We start from the raw sequence: 20,486 nt of genomic DNA on the forward strand, positions 1-20,486 counted from the left end.
TCAAAGATGGTCGGCACCCCCCAAACAAGCAGGAAACAGACTTGAGAAATTCAAAGCCCTTATTCCCTGATTTGCCATGCCCAACAACCCACCTTTTCAATGATCATGAGAGGTGCGATTGTAGGAATTTTTGCATTGCACTGACCCTGCCCCCCCTTATGACAGACAGAGCACACACATTGGTGTGGCCACATCATCACTATGTCACTCATTACAAGACTGCATAATGACTCAGTATGTATGTTCAAGCTTCCCCTTTTAAGGGACCACCTCCATGTGGTCGTGCTCTCTCTCCTTATCTTATTTCTCTTATCTCTCTCCTCTCTCACTGTCTCTCTGCTCTGCCCGGGTTGGTTCCTTCTCACCCCCTTCCTTCCCTGTCTACCAATAAACTCTACGTGGGACTGTTGACCCACAGTTTGTGTCTTGTTAGATATTTAACAACAAATACTACATCTACTTAGCAGAATAGTAGTAAATTCTTCCTAGGGCCTATCTATCTAGCCACAGGTTCTTGACTTCAGTAAAGGTGTCATGTATTGATTCCATCTTGTGGAGCTGATATTATAGAGCATTTTTGTTTCATTTTTTTTCCTACAAAAATATTTCACTTTTATGACTTTCAAAACAAAAGAACATTCTTAATAATTCTTGTGAATTTCTAAAGTGTGTTTTGTGTGCTATTTAAAATTAAGAGATTGTCCATTTTCTTGTAAGTAATGTGGGTCTTTGTGAAAAGGAAAATAATTGATTCATGCAATCTCTACTCCATAAGAGTAGCTTATAGCAATTCTTTATTAAAAGTTGAGACTAAATGAAAACATGATAATCTCTCTAACTAAGAAATAGAAGATTCCTAGGATATTGGAACTAATTGAAGAAACAAATATACACCAAGTTTCAAATACTTTTCTAATCTTGAGGGATAAATTATTAATAAATAAATCAACTTCCTCAATTAGACTAATTTTATGTGCTACTAATACCAAATGTTGAATAATTGTGGAGTATTTGATTACATCTATTAACCAAGAGGAAAAGATCCATTTTCACTGAAAATACCCAGTTTCAATCTGCAACACAGTTAAATTGCATATCACATATTCTTTTATTATATGCAAGATAATGTTCAAGACTGTTTACTCATCAGGCAAGTATTCACATGGAGTCTGAGGAAGTATAAATATCAGATATATGGATCTTAGAAACTTCATTTTCTACTTCTGACCAACCAAAGCTATCATTTCATTCATGGTCACATCCTGATGCTAAGTTGCACTATCCAACTAGTGATCTTTTTTGTTATTGTCTTTTCTTTTTTGAAAAGAAAGGGCATACCTCAATATTTGATGCTTTTTTTCTTTTCTCCGTCTCTTTCCTTTTTTTTTCAAGAAATATCCGAAGTATTTATGAAAAGTGAATTCAAATTGAATCTTCTGTGTTCCCAGTGATTATTACGCAGTTCCATGACATTTTTGTTTCATGCACTCAGATTATTGTCCTTTAGAAATGCTGGTCTACCTCCTTTAAGCATCCAGGTGTAGACTGGTTACCTGGCCACCATCTTTCATAATGATGTTCCTTTCAAGAATGGAGTTAATGGTCATTAAAGAGTTTGGTCTTTACTTTATGTGTAGGAAATACTCTGTTACAAGATTAATGATAACTTGTAAATTTTTCCTTACCTCAGCAAGACCTTTATATCTGATATGGAAAACTAAAAATAGATACATATTTTATTCTATTTAACATCTTGTGTGAGTCAAGAGAGGCTAGTCTTTAAGTACACTCTCAATTCCACATTAAGCCCCAAGCTTCAAGGTGCTCATTTGATGGTATCTGTTCCCCAGTATATTCAATGTTGGTCCATGTGCTGTGTCTTAGTTTCTGAAGAAGAGATACAAACAGGGTAAAAGAAGCATCAAATCTGGCTATAAACCAATTGTTTTAGAGAATAATCGCCAATCAGGTTAATTTAAATAAAGAAAGGCTAAACTACTATTCTAAGTTGAAATTGTTTACCGTTTCTTTGCATCCTGTGTGGCATTTTGTATATATCTTCAACTAAAACTGAATTTAAAATCCCACTTAGAAATGGCATTTGGTAATAGAAACAATGTACCAGGAGACTTTCATTCCCCTCAGTTTATTTAATCAAGAGCATCTTTATAGGGAGGAACTATGTAAGAAAGCTTAAGCTCTGGCCTTTTTTCCCTTTGCAGATGGCACATAATTTTGTTTTTTGATTCTCACAGTCACAAGTGTGAGTTGCATGGCCAGGATGATTCCACCAAGGACTGGGTCCCAGCTTTGCAGCACATTCTGAGGTCGGCTTTGAGAAGTTTTGACCTAGTTGACAAGTACATGCATCTACTAAGATTGTCTTGGAGCAGAGAAAAATATTGGAGGAAATGCTCTTACTCTCCGTCTCCCAAAAGACACCTTTGCATGCAGGACCAGGTTTATTATAACTCTTATAGACAGAAAAGAATGTTTTACTTATTTATAGCATCCTTTTCATTTTATTCTTTTATCTAGAGACTGAAAGAATTAAAGCAACGAGAATTTGCTCGAAATGTAGCTTCCAAGTCATGGAAAGATGAGAAGAAACAAGAAAAAGCACTTAAGCGACTCCATCAGCTGGCTGAGCTGAGGCAGCAATCTGAATGGTAAGAAGTAGAGGGATTGGATGGTCCAGAATGCTTTTCCAAGCTCCAGGAAAATTTCAGTAATGACTCTACAAGCTTCTCTGTAACAATATAAAGTTAACATTAATCAACAAATATGCCGGAAGGCAACATTTTAATTGCTAATGGTTTGTAAATTATTAATTTGTCATTTGACTTTTTTTTCTGGCCAGTGCTGTCAGTTAATGACCCTATTTAATGAAGTGACTCAGGAAACAATTCTCATTAACTGTCATCTGTTTTTGCTGGACATTTTATCATGATCATTTTTAAAGTATTTTATTTAATATTCATACATGCATATATGTTTATAGTTTAATACATTAGATCAGATCCAACCTCCATTCCCTCCCCTCCAGTTCCTCTCTCCCCCATCACTTTTCCTTACCAATTTTGTATGTTCCCTCTGTTCATGAACATCTATATTTAAATACTTACTCTATAGTGCTGCCTGTTTGTACATGCATGTGGGAATGTTTTTTCATTTACTGGAAAGGATGGGTATCCTCATAGGACCCATATCCTTGAAGAAATCTGATTCTTCCTTTCCCAGCACACATCAGTTGCTAATAGCTCCTTAGATAGGGGTGAAGCCTCATGAGCCGCTCCCCAATCCATGCTGTGAATCAGGCTGGCTTGATTTTATGCACATTCTGCAGGCAGTTCTATCTCATGTGTATTCATGTATGAAACTTTGACATCATGTCTGGCAAACCTCAGATATCTACAATGATAATTTTTAAAGCTATAAATAACAATGAACCTTTAGGGCAGAAAATACATGTCCTGTATATTACCTTGGTCACACTTGACTCTAGAATAAATGACACTAACATTGTCTGGCAGACAAACAAAATATAGTTAATGTGGTTAAATTTACTGCATAGCACCATTTTAATTGATAATTATACCGTAACAAGCACTACACCAATACGTACTTGTAACTAAAAACAGACAGTTTTAAAAGAGCTTGCTGGCACTGAATGATTCAAAGTTGTTACCCGTAATGCAATTAACTTTGCAGATTGTGAATTGTGACAATATGAATCATAGTGTATAAAAGTAACATAAGTAATTAGTATAGTTGATGGCAACCTGGTGAATTATGAATTTAAAGCTCTGACAGAATTTAAATTCCTGTTGCTTAAATAGAAAACAATATAAAATCACAAGAGTGAATGGTTTAGTTATATTACCATAAAATATTAAACTTCAAAATGTGATCATTAAAAAATACTTATGACTTTGGCTAGTCATTCCAGTAAATAGTGGCAGTGCCAATTTACAGTATTTACGTATATACAGTATTCATAATATGTTAACATCAAATGTATAATAACACTAAAAATTTTAAATGTAAGATAAAAGTGGAAAGGTACTGCACTGTATGTATACAGAAATAAAGTTAATGTAAAGAGATTCTTCTGTAAGGGCCAACACAATCAGAAACATGGACATTATGTTGGTCACTGACTGTTTACCAGTCTATTCAATGTGGAACTCATAACAATGCAATAGTATTAATAACAAGTCTGACCTGCTGAAACAGGGCGTGAGAGCCTGAGTTCTGTGTTCATTAGTGTAGCATACAGGAAAACATGTAGATCACACCTCAGTTCCTGCATGATTAGTTACAGGACACAGTAAATCAAGTAATAATACATGGGGAAGAAAGACATCATCAGAAAACTCTTCCCAGGCCAGACCAGATTTGTCTTGTTCAGCATCAAGTCTGAGTTGTCTTTACTAAGACAATGACTACACAGCTCCATCCCTGTCCCTGATCGAAAGAATGAGAAAGGATCAGGGGAATCTTGATGATTGTGGCAGTGAGGAGATGATGGTCTCATGGATGATACAACAGTAATGACGATGATGTGTTGCTAAAGGTCTTCCTTAATAAAATGTTTGATCTATTAATTTTTGGTATTGGGGGGGCTTCTGTACCAAACACACTCAAATGTACCCATTCTATAGGTCACCATGTGCCCTGCCGGAAAAGATGAGTGTTCAGCTTTCTAGACACAGAATTTCAAAGCATGCAGATTCTTTCTTCCTTTCTGTTATTCCTCAAATTCTCTATTTTCTTAAGCAGCCTCATGGATGAATAGGAGTCACTTAGAGTTATAAAATATTACCTGTGTTGCAGCATAAGTGATACATAAAAATTTAAAATAAAACGACAGTTAAAAGAATCATGGCTCCTATGCCGGGCAATGGTGGCACACCACTTTAATCCCAGCACTAGGGAGGCAGAGGCAGGCGGATCTCTGTGAGTTTGAGCCCTGGCTGGACCGACAGCCTCCAAAACAATACAGAGAAACCCTGTCTCGTATAACCAGAAGAAAAAAAAAGAATCATGGCTCCTTTCCTGGACAACGTGCCTTTGGTCCATTAGCCCTACTCACATTTGCTGAAAAGCACAGCAAATCTGGCACTGCTGTGAAGGCTTTTCATGAGTACTTTGTGTTTCTTTCTGTGCTCTATCTTGCTGTACTTGGTAACATCTGACTTCCCATATTTTACAATTAACCTTGTAGGAATGGATGATGTCTGTGTAGAATAATCTAAATATAACATGATTCTTCATGTGGAAAGAAACGTGAGTTAGTGGCAGATTATTCATGTAGAAAAGAAAGGTGAATTACTGGTAGTAAGAATACTTGAATCCAACAGATAAGCAAATACTGGAAGAAAGCTGCCTATGAGTTTCGTATAGGGCAACCAACTTTGATCTTCACTCAGCTAGGGTCTCCAGTGAAAACATCTATTGCATTAGGAATTACTCACTTATTGAATGGAAACATCTATGTAAAGATATAAAAACAATACAACTTAATGGGTATTTTTGCAAAATTGAAAAATGTTAGTGATTTTGATTCTGAAAGCAGAAGTTCCTCATAAAAGAACCAAATAACACACACACACACACACACACACACACTCTCTCTCTCTCTCACACACACACCCCATTCTATTTTGGTACAATTTTATGCATGATAAAAATGAAGGAACAAATGTAATAACTATGAAAAATTACAAAAGTGGGAACATTCACTGCTAGGGACTAGAGGAATGGGAAACTGAAACTCAACCCACACTCATATGAATTCTTGAGATCTAATGTAGAGCCTAGAGATAATACACAGTAATCATTATTGTGGTCTTTTAGTCTTTACTAGAAATTTGCTGAGATGGATGATCTTGAGTTGTTTTTAGCACATACTTAGGTAATTATGTGTTGTGGTAAATGTGTCAATGAGTTCTATTATAGAAACAATTTCACACTTATGCTTATACCTATTTGACATGCCCATTTACACCATTGAATTAACCTACATACATATACTCACATAAGTAAATAACTAAATTTGTATTTTAAAATTAAACTATACACAATTTATAAATACTAAACTATCTATGTTTTATTGTAACCTGGAAGAAGAAATGCTAATATTCTCACATTTGAATTTTAATATTTTCTGTTGAATATAGTATCAGTGAGATAAAACTGATTGATTTTCCCAGACAAAGCAAACTTACGGATTAAGTAGTGTAGATGCTGCTTAATCCAAAATAATGGTGCAATTGTGACAACATATCTACCTGTCACCAAGACAAAATTCAGAGTGACAATGTTATTGTTTCTTGTCTTTGTGTACCCAGGTTTCAATAACATTTCAATAAAACTCTTCAGTCCTTTTATTTGGGTGTGAATAGCATTCAATAGCTCACACATTGTGTTTACATACTTCTTCAAATTAATGATATTAATATGCCTTTTTGAAAAACGTGATGAGATTGCCAAAGCAAGCAGGTTATTGTGACAGAATAATGTGTTTCATAATGGAACAATCTTTTAAAAAGTTTTATAAAATTCCTAAATTTGACTACCATCCAATAATGGGATATACTATACTTATAAAGCTTTACCCATCCATTAATGAAAACAGTTAATCTCAAATAATTGTGAAATAAATAGTAACTAAAACTATTGTTTGCAACTTAAAATCATAAGGCAGAGAAAATAACAGGTTGTAATATTGTAAAAATGAAATGGAGTCACTAAAGTAAAATTCAAATAAAGTATCCTCAGGTAAATCAAAAGATTATAGGCAGTAGAGTCTTAATATGAATGCTGACTCCATTAATTATTATTCCTCTATACTTATGTTTAGGGTCGATGGCTTAGTATTGGATAATACTTCAGTGAAGTTTTCCTTTCAGAAAACTTATTCTCTCCCAGTCAGAAGTCATTGATTGCCTGTATCTCCTCATCCATGGTGGAATCTTGTGAAATCTTCCCTATTCATGTGGCATGTCAACTGGTGTTATTATACAGAGCTTATGTACACAGCCATATTGTTAAGATTCCATGGAAACATTTTCTCTATCATGTCTTGAAAACAGTATCCCACAGCAGCTGCCCTGATCCTCTGGTTCTTGCAATATACTTCCTCTTCTATGATTTTTCCCTGAGTGTAGGTGATATATTGTGGCTGTATTAAGTTGATATCAGTATCCCACAGGCACTAACTTTTACCAGGTGTGGATTTATGTAATAGTCTCCATCCATTACAAAAAGAAGGTTCTTTAAGGTAGACTGAGGGCTACACTTTAGTGTGGGTTATCAGGATAGGTATTGAAAATAAAGTTAAGTCCTTCACAATTTAAGTGATATGTTTTAAGTACATGATTTTTAATATTTTATAGACGAGAAACAAATGATGGGTAATAATGAAAATCTAAGAGAGAAAACAACAGTTAGATATCTGTCTGTGCACATGGTACAAGAATAAGCAACAGAATGGCGTTTCAAATAAGCAGATTCAAAAGTGATGTAGTAGTGTTGCTTTTCCTCAGTCAGCATTAGCACCACTGTAGGAAATAGGTAACAGGGTATGAAAAGACTAATTTTATCCTAAACGTTTCTGTCTACCTATGTTTATTTTCTGCTTGCTGTTTGAATCATTAATGAACTTCAGCAAAATCAACAATCTTGAAAAACCTCAAAAGACAGAGAATGCACAATTGGCATAAAGTTTTTTTCTGATGAGTAAGAAGCAAGAGAAACTCTTCAAAGTCCCTGGGAACACTAAGCCTGCTTGAAAACATCAGCTACTTGCTACTGTACTCATTAGCTATTGACAAAAAGTAATTATTAAACACCTTGCTTCAACAGAAGTAAATGGAAAGGACTTTTGGTGTTGTAGAGTTAAATACTGAGTTTTAAAGAGGCTGAGAAATAAAATTGAAACTGTTTTTATACTTTGCAAATCTTAATTTCTTACGGAATATGAAGGTACTAGCTAGAAGTCTAGGAAACATGTTAACTCTGTATTTTCAAAGATCATAGGTTCTAAGAATATATTGTCATGTAAGTGCTCTATTTTATTTTGTTTTGCAGCTTTCATATAAAATAGTCACTTGTTATTGCTTTTTACATTTCTAAGTATCAGAATTAAATACAATATTTCAGTATAGTTATATAGCAGTTAAGAGACTTTATGTGCATGATAAAATTGTTGTTTTGTAGAAAATAACATTCATCAGCAAATAGAAAAAATCTCACTGTAGAAATACTATATAATGTTATGTGCACATAGATTTCACTCAAATACTAATATGATACTCATTTCATTATTTACAGTGTTTCTGGAAATGGACCAGCATACAAAGCCCCCAGGATAGCCATGGAAAAGCAGCTCCAGCAGGGAATTTTCCCAGTTAGGAATAGCAGAAAGGTCTCCTGCATGAAGAGCACCCTTCTCCTCAAGGGAAAGAACCTCTCCAGAAGCACCACGGATAAGCAGCGATTTGCCCCACCCAACAGACAATATCTACAGTCAGATAGACGGTACCTGTTTGGAAACAAGATGACACAAACATCTTCAGATGTCAGCAATGCAAACCACAGGACAGGAGTTTCCTTTTCATTTTCAAAAAAAGCCTATCTAAAACTAGAATCCTCAGCCTCTGTTTTCAGCGAGAACACAGAAGACACCCATGATTGTAACAAGTCACCCACCTATAAAGCTAAACACACAGTTGAGAAATGCATGTGTTGCAGCTTTGCAAATGACGATCCACACCTTGCTAAGGAAAGAGGCATCATCTCACCAAGCCATCTGGAATGTGTTTTGAACAGCACCTTCTCGATGAACTCCAAAATGTCACAAAACAAAAATGAGAGACTGAAAGATTCATCAGGCATTCATGCTTCTTTGTCTAGGTCTAACCTCCATCTTTCTGAAAGAGATTTTACTCTTTCCAGCAGAGAGAAAGAAATTAGAAACACATTGAAGGACACTTCAGAAAACTGCATTAAACACCCATGCCAAACAAATGAATCCACCACTCCACTAAACATTTGCAAGCACAGTGACAACAGTTGGTGTGAAAGTCTGGATGAGTTTCTGCCTTCTGGGCCAAGGGAACAGAAGATGAGAGCACATCTGAATTCTAACTCCACAAAGGAAGACAGAGTGAAGTCCTTAGATGAAGCAGAAAGAGTTAACGACGATGTACGAAGACTTTGCACAGAAGGTTGTCCACATGATCTAAAATCCAAACCATTGCCCTTTCTCCATGTGCAGAGCAAGGATGGCCACACCACTCTACAGTGGCCTACAGAACTTCTGTTCTTTACCAGAACAGAACCGTGCATATCATATGGCTGTAATCCATTATATTTTGATTTCAAACTTTCACGAAACACAAAGGATGAACATAATTCAGAGAGTGTAAGAAGAGAACTGGAGAATGAGGCTTTGGAAGTGAAACCAAAGACAGAGAGCCAAGTCTCAGGTTTAATTAACGAACAACAAAAAATGACCCAAGATAATCAATCTCTAAAGCCAAGGATGATTATAGCTAACCCAGATTGGGAAAAGTTCCAGAACAAATATAATTTGGGCTACAATGATTCTGGTTCTAGCATGAGTGAGCATGATAGTCTAAGAGACTTGGAAATGAGAAGTCCTGAAGTGCCTGCTTACCTTAATCTGTCTCTAAAGGATGGCATAAGGAAGGATAATGCTTGTGGTATTGAATTTAAGGAACCTTCAAATGTCCACTGGCAAGGCTGCAAAGGGGCAATTCTACACAATGCTCAGGAGGGTCTTTCATGCTCTCCTCACATCTCTAGGACTAAAAAGCATAAACTGAATCCCTGCAGTCCATGTTCAGAGTTTGAAGAAGAAAACCAATGTAGCTGGAATTTGAGTCCTCATACATCAGAGGGTCAAGTTGAATACAGGAAAGATATCACTGAGAGTTTAACTCACTGCAATATCAGCCTGGCCAGCAGAGTGTCTCCAAGTGGCAAACAAAGTTATGACAGATGTTCTCCAAAGCCACCTCTGAGTGACCATCCCAGAACTTGGGATGAGTCTCCCAGAAACATGTCCAGCTGGAGAAACATGTGTTCTAGTCATCGGTCCAATGGCAGGGGCAGCAGTCATTTGCTCTACGTTTGTAAAACAGAATGTGACTCAATTGAAAGGCACATGTGGAAACACAGGAAGCACAAGTGCCTCTACTTGTCTGATGTGCCAATAAGCAGTCAGTGTCCCCAGTCAGAAACTCAGAGGGACAGGAATGATAAATCATGGGACTCACTGAAAAGTAAAAAACAGTCAAAACACAGAAACTGTCACTGTAAAGAAAGATATAAATTGGGTAAAAATCAACAATTTGCAGGGACCAAACCAATGAGAACTTTCCACTGTGATTCCAGTTCACAGATGTCCCTTGACGAAAATAGTGAAAAGCAGTTTAATGGCCTAGGACCTCAGCACAGCAAATCAGGATCCTATTTGAGACGGAGAGCATACTGTTTAAATAAAAACAAGAGAAGCCAAAAGTCTTTGGCCAGCCTTCACCTTTGTGATGTGGAAAAAGTCAGGTGCAGACAATGCAACTTGGGCAGTCTCAACTACCTTTTAAGGAACTGTGTAGCTGGCCCTTCAGAATCCACACAATCAAAATTTCCAGCTGGAGAAGGTCCTTCCCTGACAGCCAAGGGTCTTTTAGAAAGAGTAAAAGCCAAGAAGTGTCAGGAGAAATTAACTAAGCTTGAGGTCTCTTCAAAGAGTGATCTAAAACATTCAAACACCCATTCACAAATCTCACACACACTTCAGCCTGGATCACCAAGCTATAACAGAACAACATTGCCTTTTTCAGAGAAGACACAACAAATGGGCAAAAGAACAAATGACAGGGGCAATAAGATTCACAAGTCTTTTGACAAAGACAAAATGAAAAGCTCACAAAGAAATAATTTTACTATTTTAACAGACACTGAATGTGATAACTATCTCTCCAAAGGCACGAATCCAGTAATGAACTCTCAGACTTTAAGCAGAAAAGAGAGCCAGACAACAAAAGAACAATCTGAATCTTCAATTAGTGAAGGCCAGCCTTTTTTTGGAAGCTGTGACCCAGTACCAAATGATTTCCTTGGTGCTTTTCCATCTAATAGATATACTGGTGTAACAGAGACCAAAGAGGACCAGATAAATCAAGACTTACAAGATGTAAGCATGTCTATGAATCATGTAGAGGGGAATATAAACTCTTACAGTGACAGGACTATGCAGAAGCATGACAAAGTGGAAGATGAGTTAGAAGTGTGTCATAAATCTCTCTCCCCACCTTTAATTCAACAGCCAATAACATTTTCTCCTGATGAAATAGATAAGTACAAGCTTCTCCAGCTACAAGCCCAGCAGCACATGCAGAAACAGCTCCTGTCAAAGCATCTCCGCGTATTGCCTGCTGCGGGGCCCACTGTCTTCTCTCCGCCCTCAGCTGTGCAGACAGTTCCTGTCCACCAGCACACATCCATCACCACCATCCACCACACATTCCTACAGCATTTTGCTGTTTCTGCTTCCATAAGCTCCCACAGCAGCCCCCTCCCTATAGCTCATCTGCACCCACTGTCACAACCACATTTCACTCCTATTTCATTTTCAGCCGTGGCTCCAACCATCATCCCTGCACACCCTACTTTCCTAGGACATCCACTGCAGTTAGTTACCGCTGCCCCCTTCCATTCATCACATGTAGCATTTCAGACACTGCCTCCTACAGCGTTTATCCCCACATTGTTTGGTCCTCATTTCAATCCAGCCACAACTTCTATCTTCCATTTGAATCCTTTAATCCAACCAGTGCTACAAGGACAAGATCTTTGTCATCACTCTTGTTCCAACCAGATGCAACAGTTAAATAGTGTGAAAGAGGCCTTAAATATGTCGGTACACTTGAACTAATCGTTATGACAACTCGTCTTATGAATAAATAACACGAACTGTCTCTACCTGCAAAACAATGCATTAACACCATCTCCCCCATTACTACAAGGTTTAAAATAACGGTGCCAAGTCCAAATGTAATTCATACATAAATATAAACTTAATTATCATAATAGAAATGGGAGAATTTTTAGAACATGTTCTGGCAAAAATAATACATCAAATTAAAATAATTTTCTGGGAAGGAATGTTAGGAAGTATTAAAGCATGGTTTATGATATGTCATCAATGAATGATGAAACTGGTAAAAGAAAACACTCTGGAACATGACAAATATGAAGGAAAAATAGAATACCCTATGTTTGAAGTGTTTGATGAGTGAGTGGTGAATGAATATGAATTTCAGCTTCATTTTTCAGATAATATTAAAATGAACCAATGATTAAGGATAATTTCTTTTTACATAGCTTTCTTAGAATCTAAGATATATTCTGATTTACAGAAGCTGAAAACAACTACACAAAGTAACTTTACAATTCTTGAAATTCTGTAAAAGATCATTTTGCTTCACTACATATGTAACTATATCAAGATCACCTTTTATTAATCAATAGCATCAGGAATTAATAATGTTTAAATTTTGTATCAGAATGTATACAAAAGATATTATTATTATTATTTGATAATTCAAAGTAAAATATCCATACAATAACATTTTACACATATTGATAATTGTTTCAAATATAAGAACTAAAAAAGTTAAGTTTTCTTTAAAACTCAGAAACTTCATTGTGTTCAGGAATAAGAAACATGAGACTTAGAAATGATAAATTTTATGAAGGTAAACCAAGTTATCCTCCATGTGATTGCAAATATTAATTCAAAAGACTTCCTGGCCTATAGAATTTTCACTTCTTGTATTATATGTGAATGGTCATATATTTGGTGTATAATTTAATATCCTTATAGTTATGAAAGTATTACATCTCCTGTATCTATGGGTTTCTGAAAAGTGACATTGACAGAGGAGAATGTGGCCACTATCTGACAATGAGGTGAAGATGTAACCTCAAACACAATGGTGGAAAGAGCAACACTTACTCAGCTCTGGAGGAAGGCATCTGCATTCTCCAAATGCATGCATTTCACTGCAGGCAAGTGAAGCACTTAGTCCACTTTATCCTATTCCTCACATCTGCAGAGTTCAATATTATCATTCTTCATGTCATCAATGCAGTTGAAAAATTAAACAGCTGTTTTTCGTGTATGGTAGAAAGACACTAATTTTCTCCTAAAGAGACAGCATGAGGAAAAAAGGAAATAAATAAATAAATCTGAAAGGTTAACATAAAGAAGAAATGTACTTACCAAAGTAACATCAAACATTTGTTTATTGGCCCATTTATTGGAATATAGAAGGGGCAGAGTCTGCCCTATGTAAAATAAAATGAATAAAAAGAAAGACACCTATCAAACAGCAAGAAAGCCCATACTTGCATATAATTCCACAAAAGTAACTGTTAAAGTTATTGCATTTTGGGTAAAATATCCTAAGAAGAAAAAAGTTGAAATACTACTACAAATATAGGAAATAACCTCCCCAAATCAAAATATATTGTGGATAATTAGTTTCTCAATAGAATTATAAACATGGCCCAAAGGCCAAGACAGAGTGATTCTGAATAGTAAATAGAGAGCTCATTACAGCAAGACAGAACATCTGATTGATACTTAAATTGCCTTGGAGACCATCAAGAATCTCAAAAAGCTAAATCAGGGAACCTTTCTACTGGGCACTTAGATATATCAATGTAAGTGGATAGTTTGGAAATGACTGTTCCATCTTGCAGGAGAATGATGAAAGTGCTCAGTGGATATTCCACCTCATACAATGGAAAAAGGGCATTGACACCTAACAAAAATAACTTGTATTCCAATGTGACAAGTCATAAAACCTGTAACATCACATCAGGGGAAGGTACAGCAGTCATGACACTTTCTGTTTCCATTTTTAAGGAATGCATCCTTAAAAACATAAACAGAAAGAAGTCTAAGAATATTCTGAATTCTAAATTAGAGCCATTAAAACACAGTCTTATGGATCATACTTTGAGCACCACATCCGTCAAATTATTTGATAATTGATTTGAGCAATTTTCTATTACATGATAAATCTGTGGAATAGATTTTTGTGAGTTCACTCTTTACACTTAGTCATTGGGCCTTTTTGTGTATTTTTCCAAGAAGCAAGATTAAATTAAAGATAAATTCTGTTGAGAATGGCTGCAAAGTATTTACATACACACACACACACACATATACATATATATATATATATATATATATATATATATATATGTTCACATGTGGCCCATGAACACACATGTGTCTATTCTGTCTCTAAATATTCAGAGTCATTCCACCATCATATGCCTCAATGAATTCAGAGATGATAAAAGAAAGTGAGCACTTTGTGTGATGTACTAACAATGAGTAAAGACCATTTTCTTAATCACTATCAGAAGTTTGAAGAAAAAAAGGCAATGTGGCTATAAAATCTGTTCTCTGACTTTTATGTTCACCTTTGTACAAGTTATAAGCAATGAAATATGAGATTTAATTCGACAGTGGAGAATGATTTACAAAGTTCCTAATTCCGAGACTTTGATTCCCCCATCACCTTGTAGGAAAACATTTCAGAATGATCTGAAATATCTATCTCACAGAAAATGGGTTTGATGGTGCCTGCTTTTTCAGGCTGTTAGGTCTTCATGGAATCTCTCTTATCATTGGGAGGAGACACATTTAAAAAGAAAGAGTCCTTCAAAAATTTCTCATTAAACGGAATTTTTAATTACCAGATTAGCCAGGACCAATCATATTGCAAGGCCTCAGTGTCTTCTTGCATGAAGTTTTTCTATAGAAACAAGGACGGAAACACGGAAGTTTCTAAAATTTGAATAATACTTTGAAGTTTTTATTTGAATACATCACGTTCTTCAAGCCTTCAAATTAGTAACTGTAGATATTAAGTTGGTCTGCAAACAGGAATACTGCAATATTTCAGGATTCTATATGAAAATATAAGAAACACCTTCCCAGGATGCTTCTATGAGGTTTGCAGGGATTGCATTGATAATGGTATAAAAGTATAGTACAACTGTACATTTTTCTTAAAAATATTCTCTATGATTTTGGAGGATGATTGTTTAATATTCTGAAGAAAATGGACATATCAGCTTTAGCTTTCTAAAGCCAAAATTTAAAGACCAGTATCTCACATGTCTGTGTATATAGCTAGTCTGCTTAAGTGTGAAAGTGGTCTCATTATTCTCTGCCTCAACAAAGCAGAGGCTTAAGTTAGGCTTCTTTAATAGGATTGACTCCTAAATCAGAATTTGCTCTCATTCATGGACAGACATTGTTAAAATAAGTTGGTAGCAACTTCATCCCGGTACCAAGGAAACACACGGTTGCCCTTTGTGTCACAGACAGGAACCAATGCAATAAGATGAGAGTTTGAAACTGGAGTTGTCCCTGCTAGGAAGCATAGGTCAGAGGATTTTCAAAGGTTATCATTCCATTCTAGCAAAAAACATTAGCTACTTCCTCTATTAGGTAGTTGATGATGGGTATTATGCTGTGGGGGACTTAAGCTTTACTAAAAATGGGAGCAGTGGCCAAAAGGTTAGGTTTAGAATAAGTCAATAGATGACATAAGCTAAGGGGGTCTTTTTCATTCTCTGAAGTTAAACACAAGAGGAAACTCTTCCAACCCAATTTTTAAAATTCCTTTTTCCAAGTTGCTTCTTACTTTTGCAACTTACACCTCTCTTAAATATCAAGAACAAGAACACCTTGCCAGAGACAAGCAAACAAAAGCCAGGAAGTCAGAAATAAAAGTAGTATGTATGAATGCATATGTGCACTTGTTTGTGTGCTCTTAATATATTCTTTATTCTTAAGTTGCAAACCTTAATCTTTGTTTAAAATAGAACGTTTATTAGAGTGTGTTCTTTTTTTTTTCAAAAAGTCACATATTGAGACAATGAACGTCAAGAAAAGATTTCTAATCCTGTGCAAAATGGTCATTTACATTAATGTGTCAGAAATTTTAAAGTAGTCAAAATGTAAATTGGTTGTGTCTCTGTCTTTAGTAAGTTCCAGCTTATTGAATCCTATGGTAATTAATTTAAGTGAAACTGAATGATGGTCTGAAATATGGTCTAAGCCAGTCAATTAATTCTGTATTCTCTGTTCAAAGCAATTTTGATTATACTGTGGCTAAGTAAATTGCACTATTGTACATGCAAAGCAGCTTTTTTTTAGGTTATTCAATAAACTACTTGGACTGTAGTTCAATGCAATAATATTTTTTTCAATAAAATTCTTAAGAGTATAGGAATGTTGGTCATGTATTTATAAGAAAAATTGAACCAAAATGTAAGGATTAAATCAAATACAAAATGGTGTGAAAGTGGTCTGCTTTTCACACTGTTGATCATAATGCATTCAGCATTTTATTTGTTAATGTATATATTTATAGTATATATTTAAATGCTTGGATTTCGTAGACTATTTCTTAATATTTGAGTGTTATCAAATAAAGCTGTTTCCTTAAACTTAAAATAAATATCAATTAAAAAGTTCTAGAGATGTATTTGTTACTGAAACATAATAAATATACTATGTAATGTCCTATATTTTCTTTAAAAATGTAATCCAACAATTTATAATGACCTAACAAAACTTTAGTTTTCAGTGTGTATTCTCTGACATATAATATAATGTGTTTTAGTACATGTATTATTATTATAATGTGAATTCTGAAAATATTTTAATTAAAAATTTAATTTTCTCTCCAAATAACAATTCTGAGAAGGACTTGACTTTAATATCTAACAAACTAGACTTTAAAATAAAATCAATCAAAAGAGATGAAGGAGGTCATTACAAGCTCTATTATAGAGGAAATACTTTTTAATCAAAGACGACCAATGATGTGAGAATTACTTTGAGATTCCAATGAACTATCATCAATTATTTATTAATGAATGTTTTTGCCTATCTCACTTAGGGCAGTTGTAAGGAACTTCATTTGCCAGATCATGGTATGTTATTTGTGCCAAATGTCAGATGAGGTGTGCTTAGAATTGATTATACATAGATTACTTCTTCTTCTTCTTCTTCTCCTCCTCCTCCTCCTCCTCCTCCTCCTCCTCCTCCTCCTCCTCCTCCTCCTCCTCCTCCTCCTCCTCCTCCTCCTCCTCCTCCTCCTCCTCCTTCTTCTTCTTCTTCTTCTTCTTCTTCTTCTTCTTCTTCTTCCTCTTCTTCCTTTTTCCAGATTCTTATTCCAATTAGATTCAAACTGCCCATCTTCCTGATTTGTCTCCTAAGTTCTGGGACTGAGAATGGGTATCATTACGCTTAACTATGCTTGTTCTTGAACCACATCAATGCTGCCCTTTCCTTTACTATCCAACAAACTAATCTAATATGAAAACCCTGTGACTCTAAATTTTCTTTTCTTTTTCTGTCCTTGCACCTTTATTAGAAATATGCAATGTAATCTGACTTAGTCCATGTTTCAAGTAGAGAAATATTTCAGATGGCAATCATCTGCTAGACTTCTACTCTAGATTTACTACTTTTATGCTAAGATGTTTAGTGAAACCAATCAAGTTCCTTTTCCCAGAAACGCAGACACATATAACTATAAGAGAACATTTGTTGGCTATTTGTGGAGTCCTCACAGAATCACTGTGCAACTAGGATGTTCTGTTCATCTGTATTATTAGAGTCTGTTTGAAAAGGAAATAAAATTATCTAAAAACGGAATGCAATTGTGTCAATAATAGATTAGGTTAGAAAACTACATGGTGTCATGTTGAGTGCATTCTCCATTCACATGAGATTTCTGCCAGGTTTGAGCTCTGTTGAGATTACTAATAATTTTTATATCATGGAAATTTGGGGCACTATTATAAAATGGCTGCCATATATTCCTGAAGTAGTGTTCTCTCACTGTACCTGTTAAACTTGAGCCAGTCCCAAGTGTCTTTTTAACAATACTTGAAGTCTAAAATAAAAACCTCAAAATGCTGTAAAGTGGCTCAGCGATAAATAAATAAAAGTCTTTAATGGATAGGAACACTCACAAGAAAGCTACATTTTCTTAAGAGTTGTCAGGTGAATAACTCATCAATTAAACATTTTGTTTTCAAGTGTCATTGAATCTCATTCTATCAGAGACAATAGTATAAAGGCATGGTATATCAGTTACTTGTTCTGGATATAGCATGAAATCTTCAAAAGAGACAGTAAACTCCAATGACTCTTCATGGGATATTTCATGCATTATGAATATGTGTTAATGTGCTCATAATCTACATTAGTCATAGGATAGGAAAAATAGATTATTCCATATTTTCAGGGGACTAAGAAAGTAAAGACAATACACAATAGAAGTAACTTACTGGTGAGTAGCAGGATGTTATCCACCTTAAGTTATACATTCCTTATAAAATGATTGTATGATTAGCTAATTAAAGAACAAAATGGATTGGGTAAAAATAAGATATAAGAATATTTCATCAGGATATTTTCCTTCTGGACATTTGTCCTTATATCTGTTTCCTAATATGGATTACCAAGAGGAATTTATGATGGTGCAATTATAATATCAGAACTAAAATTTTCTTTAGCTTGACCAATTATCACTTTTAATTGGCCAAGCAAGTCATTTTTAAGATCATGTGAATTCCATACATCCCGCCAATTCCCGTAATTTCAATCTAAGAATGATTGCTTTGTTTTTTGTTTTGTTTTGTTTGCTTGTTTTAGAAGTGAAGTCTCAAAATATGAAATGCATTGAGCAAAGGGGTGTTGAAAGTTTGGGATAGCTGAATTGACAAAGCTCAGTCCAAACCCATGGTACTTAAAGCAGTGGGGTAAGAGTTGGATAAACACAGCACATGATCAACAGTGTTGACTTTCCAGAGACAGACAGAGTTCAGAATCTAAGCTTTAGAGTCAACTAATCATAACCTTGCTGGCTTTCAACAGCATATGTCATTCTTCTTATTTAAAATGGTTTATCGGAATCTTTTAAAAGATGAATGACTTCCCTTATATACCATTTCCTACCAAACATTCTTTTTGCAGCCAATCTTTATGCAATGCAGTAATTCTGGAATAAGTCCTTAGACATATTTTATCAGTGGTGTTTATATTATGTGATTGTTTGCTGTGCGAAACCTATAAAGAACCAACTTTTACTCCGATGATACCTACTTCATATTTTCAGATATGCTCCAGCACCTGACTGCCTTAATTCTTAAATCAGAAGATTACTCAAAATCTTTTTTGAGTGTCCACTAGTCAGAGATTAAACATCCAAACTAGAATTAATAGCTTAGAGCAATTCTTTCCCCTGATTAGGCTTGTATTGTACATTTTAGATTCCATCTTCTTAGAAGCAATTTTTTTGAGGAAGAAATTTGCTTGATACTTTGTTTTCTGATTTTTCCAGTGCACTTTCTAATTTCCTAGAATGATATGGAGAAAATGGTCTATACAGGTTTTTTGTTTTCTTTTTTTGTTGGTTTTTGAAAACAATAACTGCACAAACTAAAGATTCTCAGACCAATTTTTATTTGATTTAATATTATTTTACTTAGTTTTGTAATGTATTGAGGAAATTATATTTTGGGAATAAAAATCTGTTTTTCCCAAGGGGATGATATAACAAGAACTTATTGATTAATCGATAAAGTATTTCTTGAATTTATTATACTGTTATTTCAAATTTTAAATATCCATAGGTTCAGACATATTTTATTAATTTCAGATTTGGCACACTTAACATGTTGATTTGCAGTTTAAACTTTACATCAATCTATATCCTATGAGACATCAATGTGAGTATGCTATGACCTCTATAATTCTGATGTTTGTGCTGTATACTGCGTAATATAGGCAATATAGCCATTCAGTATTGATAGCTTATTCTTGTCTATGCATGACCTACCCACTATATCTCACAGTTGGTACAGCAAACTAGAGTGTGACTCCTATGATCATTAACCAATAAGTGTTAATTAGGTATTAAATGCAAATCATGGTTGTAGCAGTATAGAAACTCAAACAGAGCTAAGATATCTTAAGATAAATAACAGTACCTGTGCTAAGGAAGTTAGTTCATGGTAGTCTTCTCATAAAGGAAGAACCAGTTTGTGGACTTGGGTCCTCTGTTTTGTTGCAAAACCTATGCTTATTGTACTTCAGGAGATAGTGTGGGTTAAAAGTTGTTGACTGATTGGTAATGTTTGTTTGGTTGCCTTCCTCAAAATGTATTGGTGATATTTGTTTTGTTGCCTTCCTCAAAAAGTAAGAGTTGAATACAAAATGTCAACAATGAAAGCAACACCTTCTTGGAATGTGCTAGTCTACAACATCCATTTTAAGTCTATCTTGACTTAAGAATGGGCTATTACTACAGGTTTAGAATTTGTTGAAATGAATGCTTAAAAAATAC

At 35.0% G+C, this 20,486-nt stretch overlaps 1 protein-coding gene across 1 annotated transcript in view; it reads left to right on the forward strand.

The window, feature by feature from the left end:
• Positions 1-16,599, forward strand: part of Znf804b (zinc finger protein 804B) — a 482,235-nt gene extending 465,636 nt beyond the window's left edge. Inside the window, exons 3-4 of the mRNA XM_005083970.4 lie at positions 2,539-2,669; positions 8,338-16,599. Coding sequence (XP_005084027.2) covers positions 2,539-2,669; positions 8,338-11,968 — 3,762 coding nt within the window. The 3' untranslated portion in view covers positions 11,969-16,599. The remainder of the gene's footprint in view (positions 1-2,538; positions 2,670-8,337) is intronic.
• Positions 16,600-20,486: the final 3,887 nt, after the last annotated feature.

This window comes from Mesocricetus auratus, unplaced genomic scaffold (genome assembly GCF_017639785.1).
Source record: "Mesocricetus auratus isolate SY011 unplaced genomic scaffold, BCM_Maur_2.0 Super-Scaffold_100051, whole genome shotgun sequence".
Taxonomy (NCBI): Eukaryota; Metazoa; Chordata; class Mammalia; order Rodentia; family Cricetidae; genus Mesocricetus; species Mesocricetus auratus.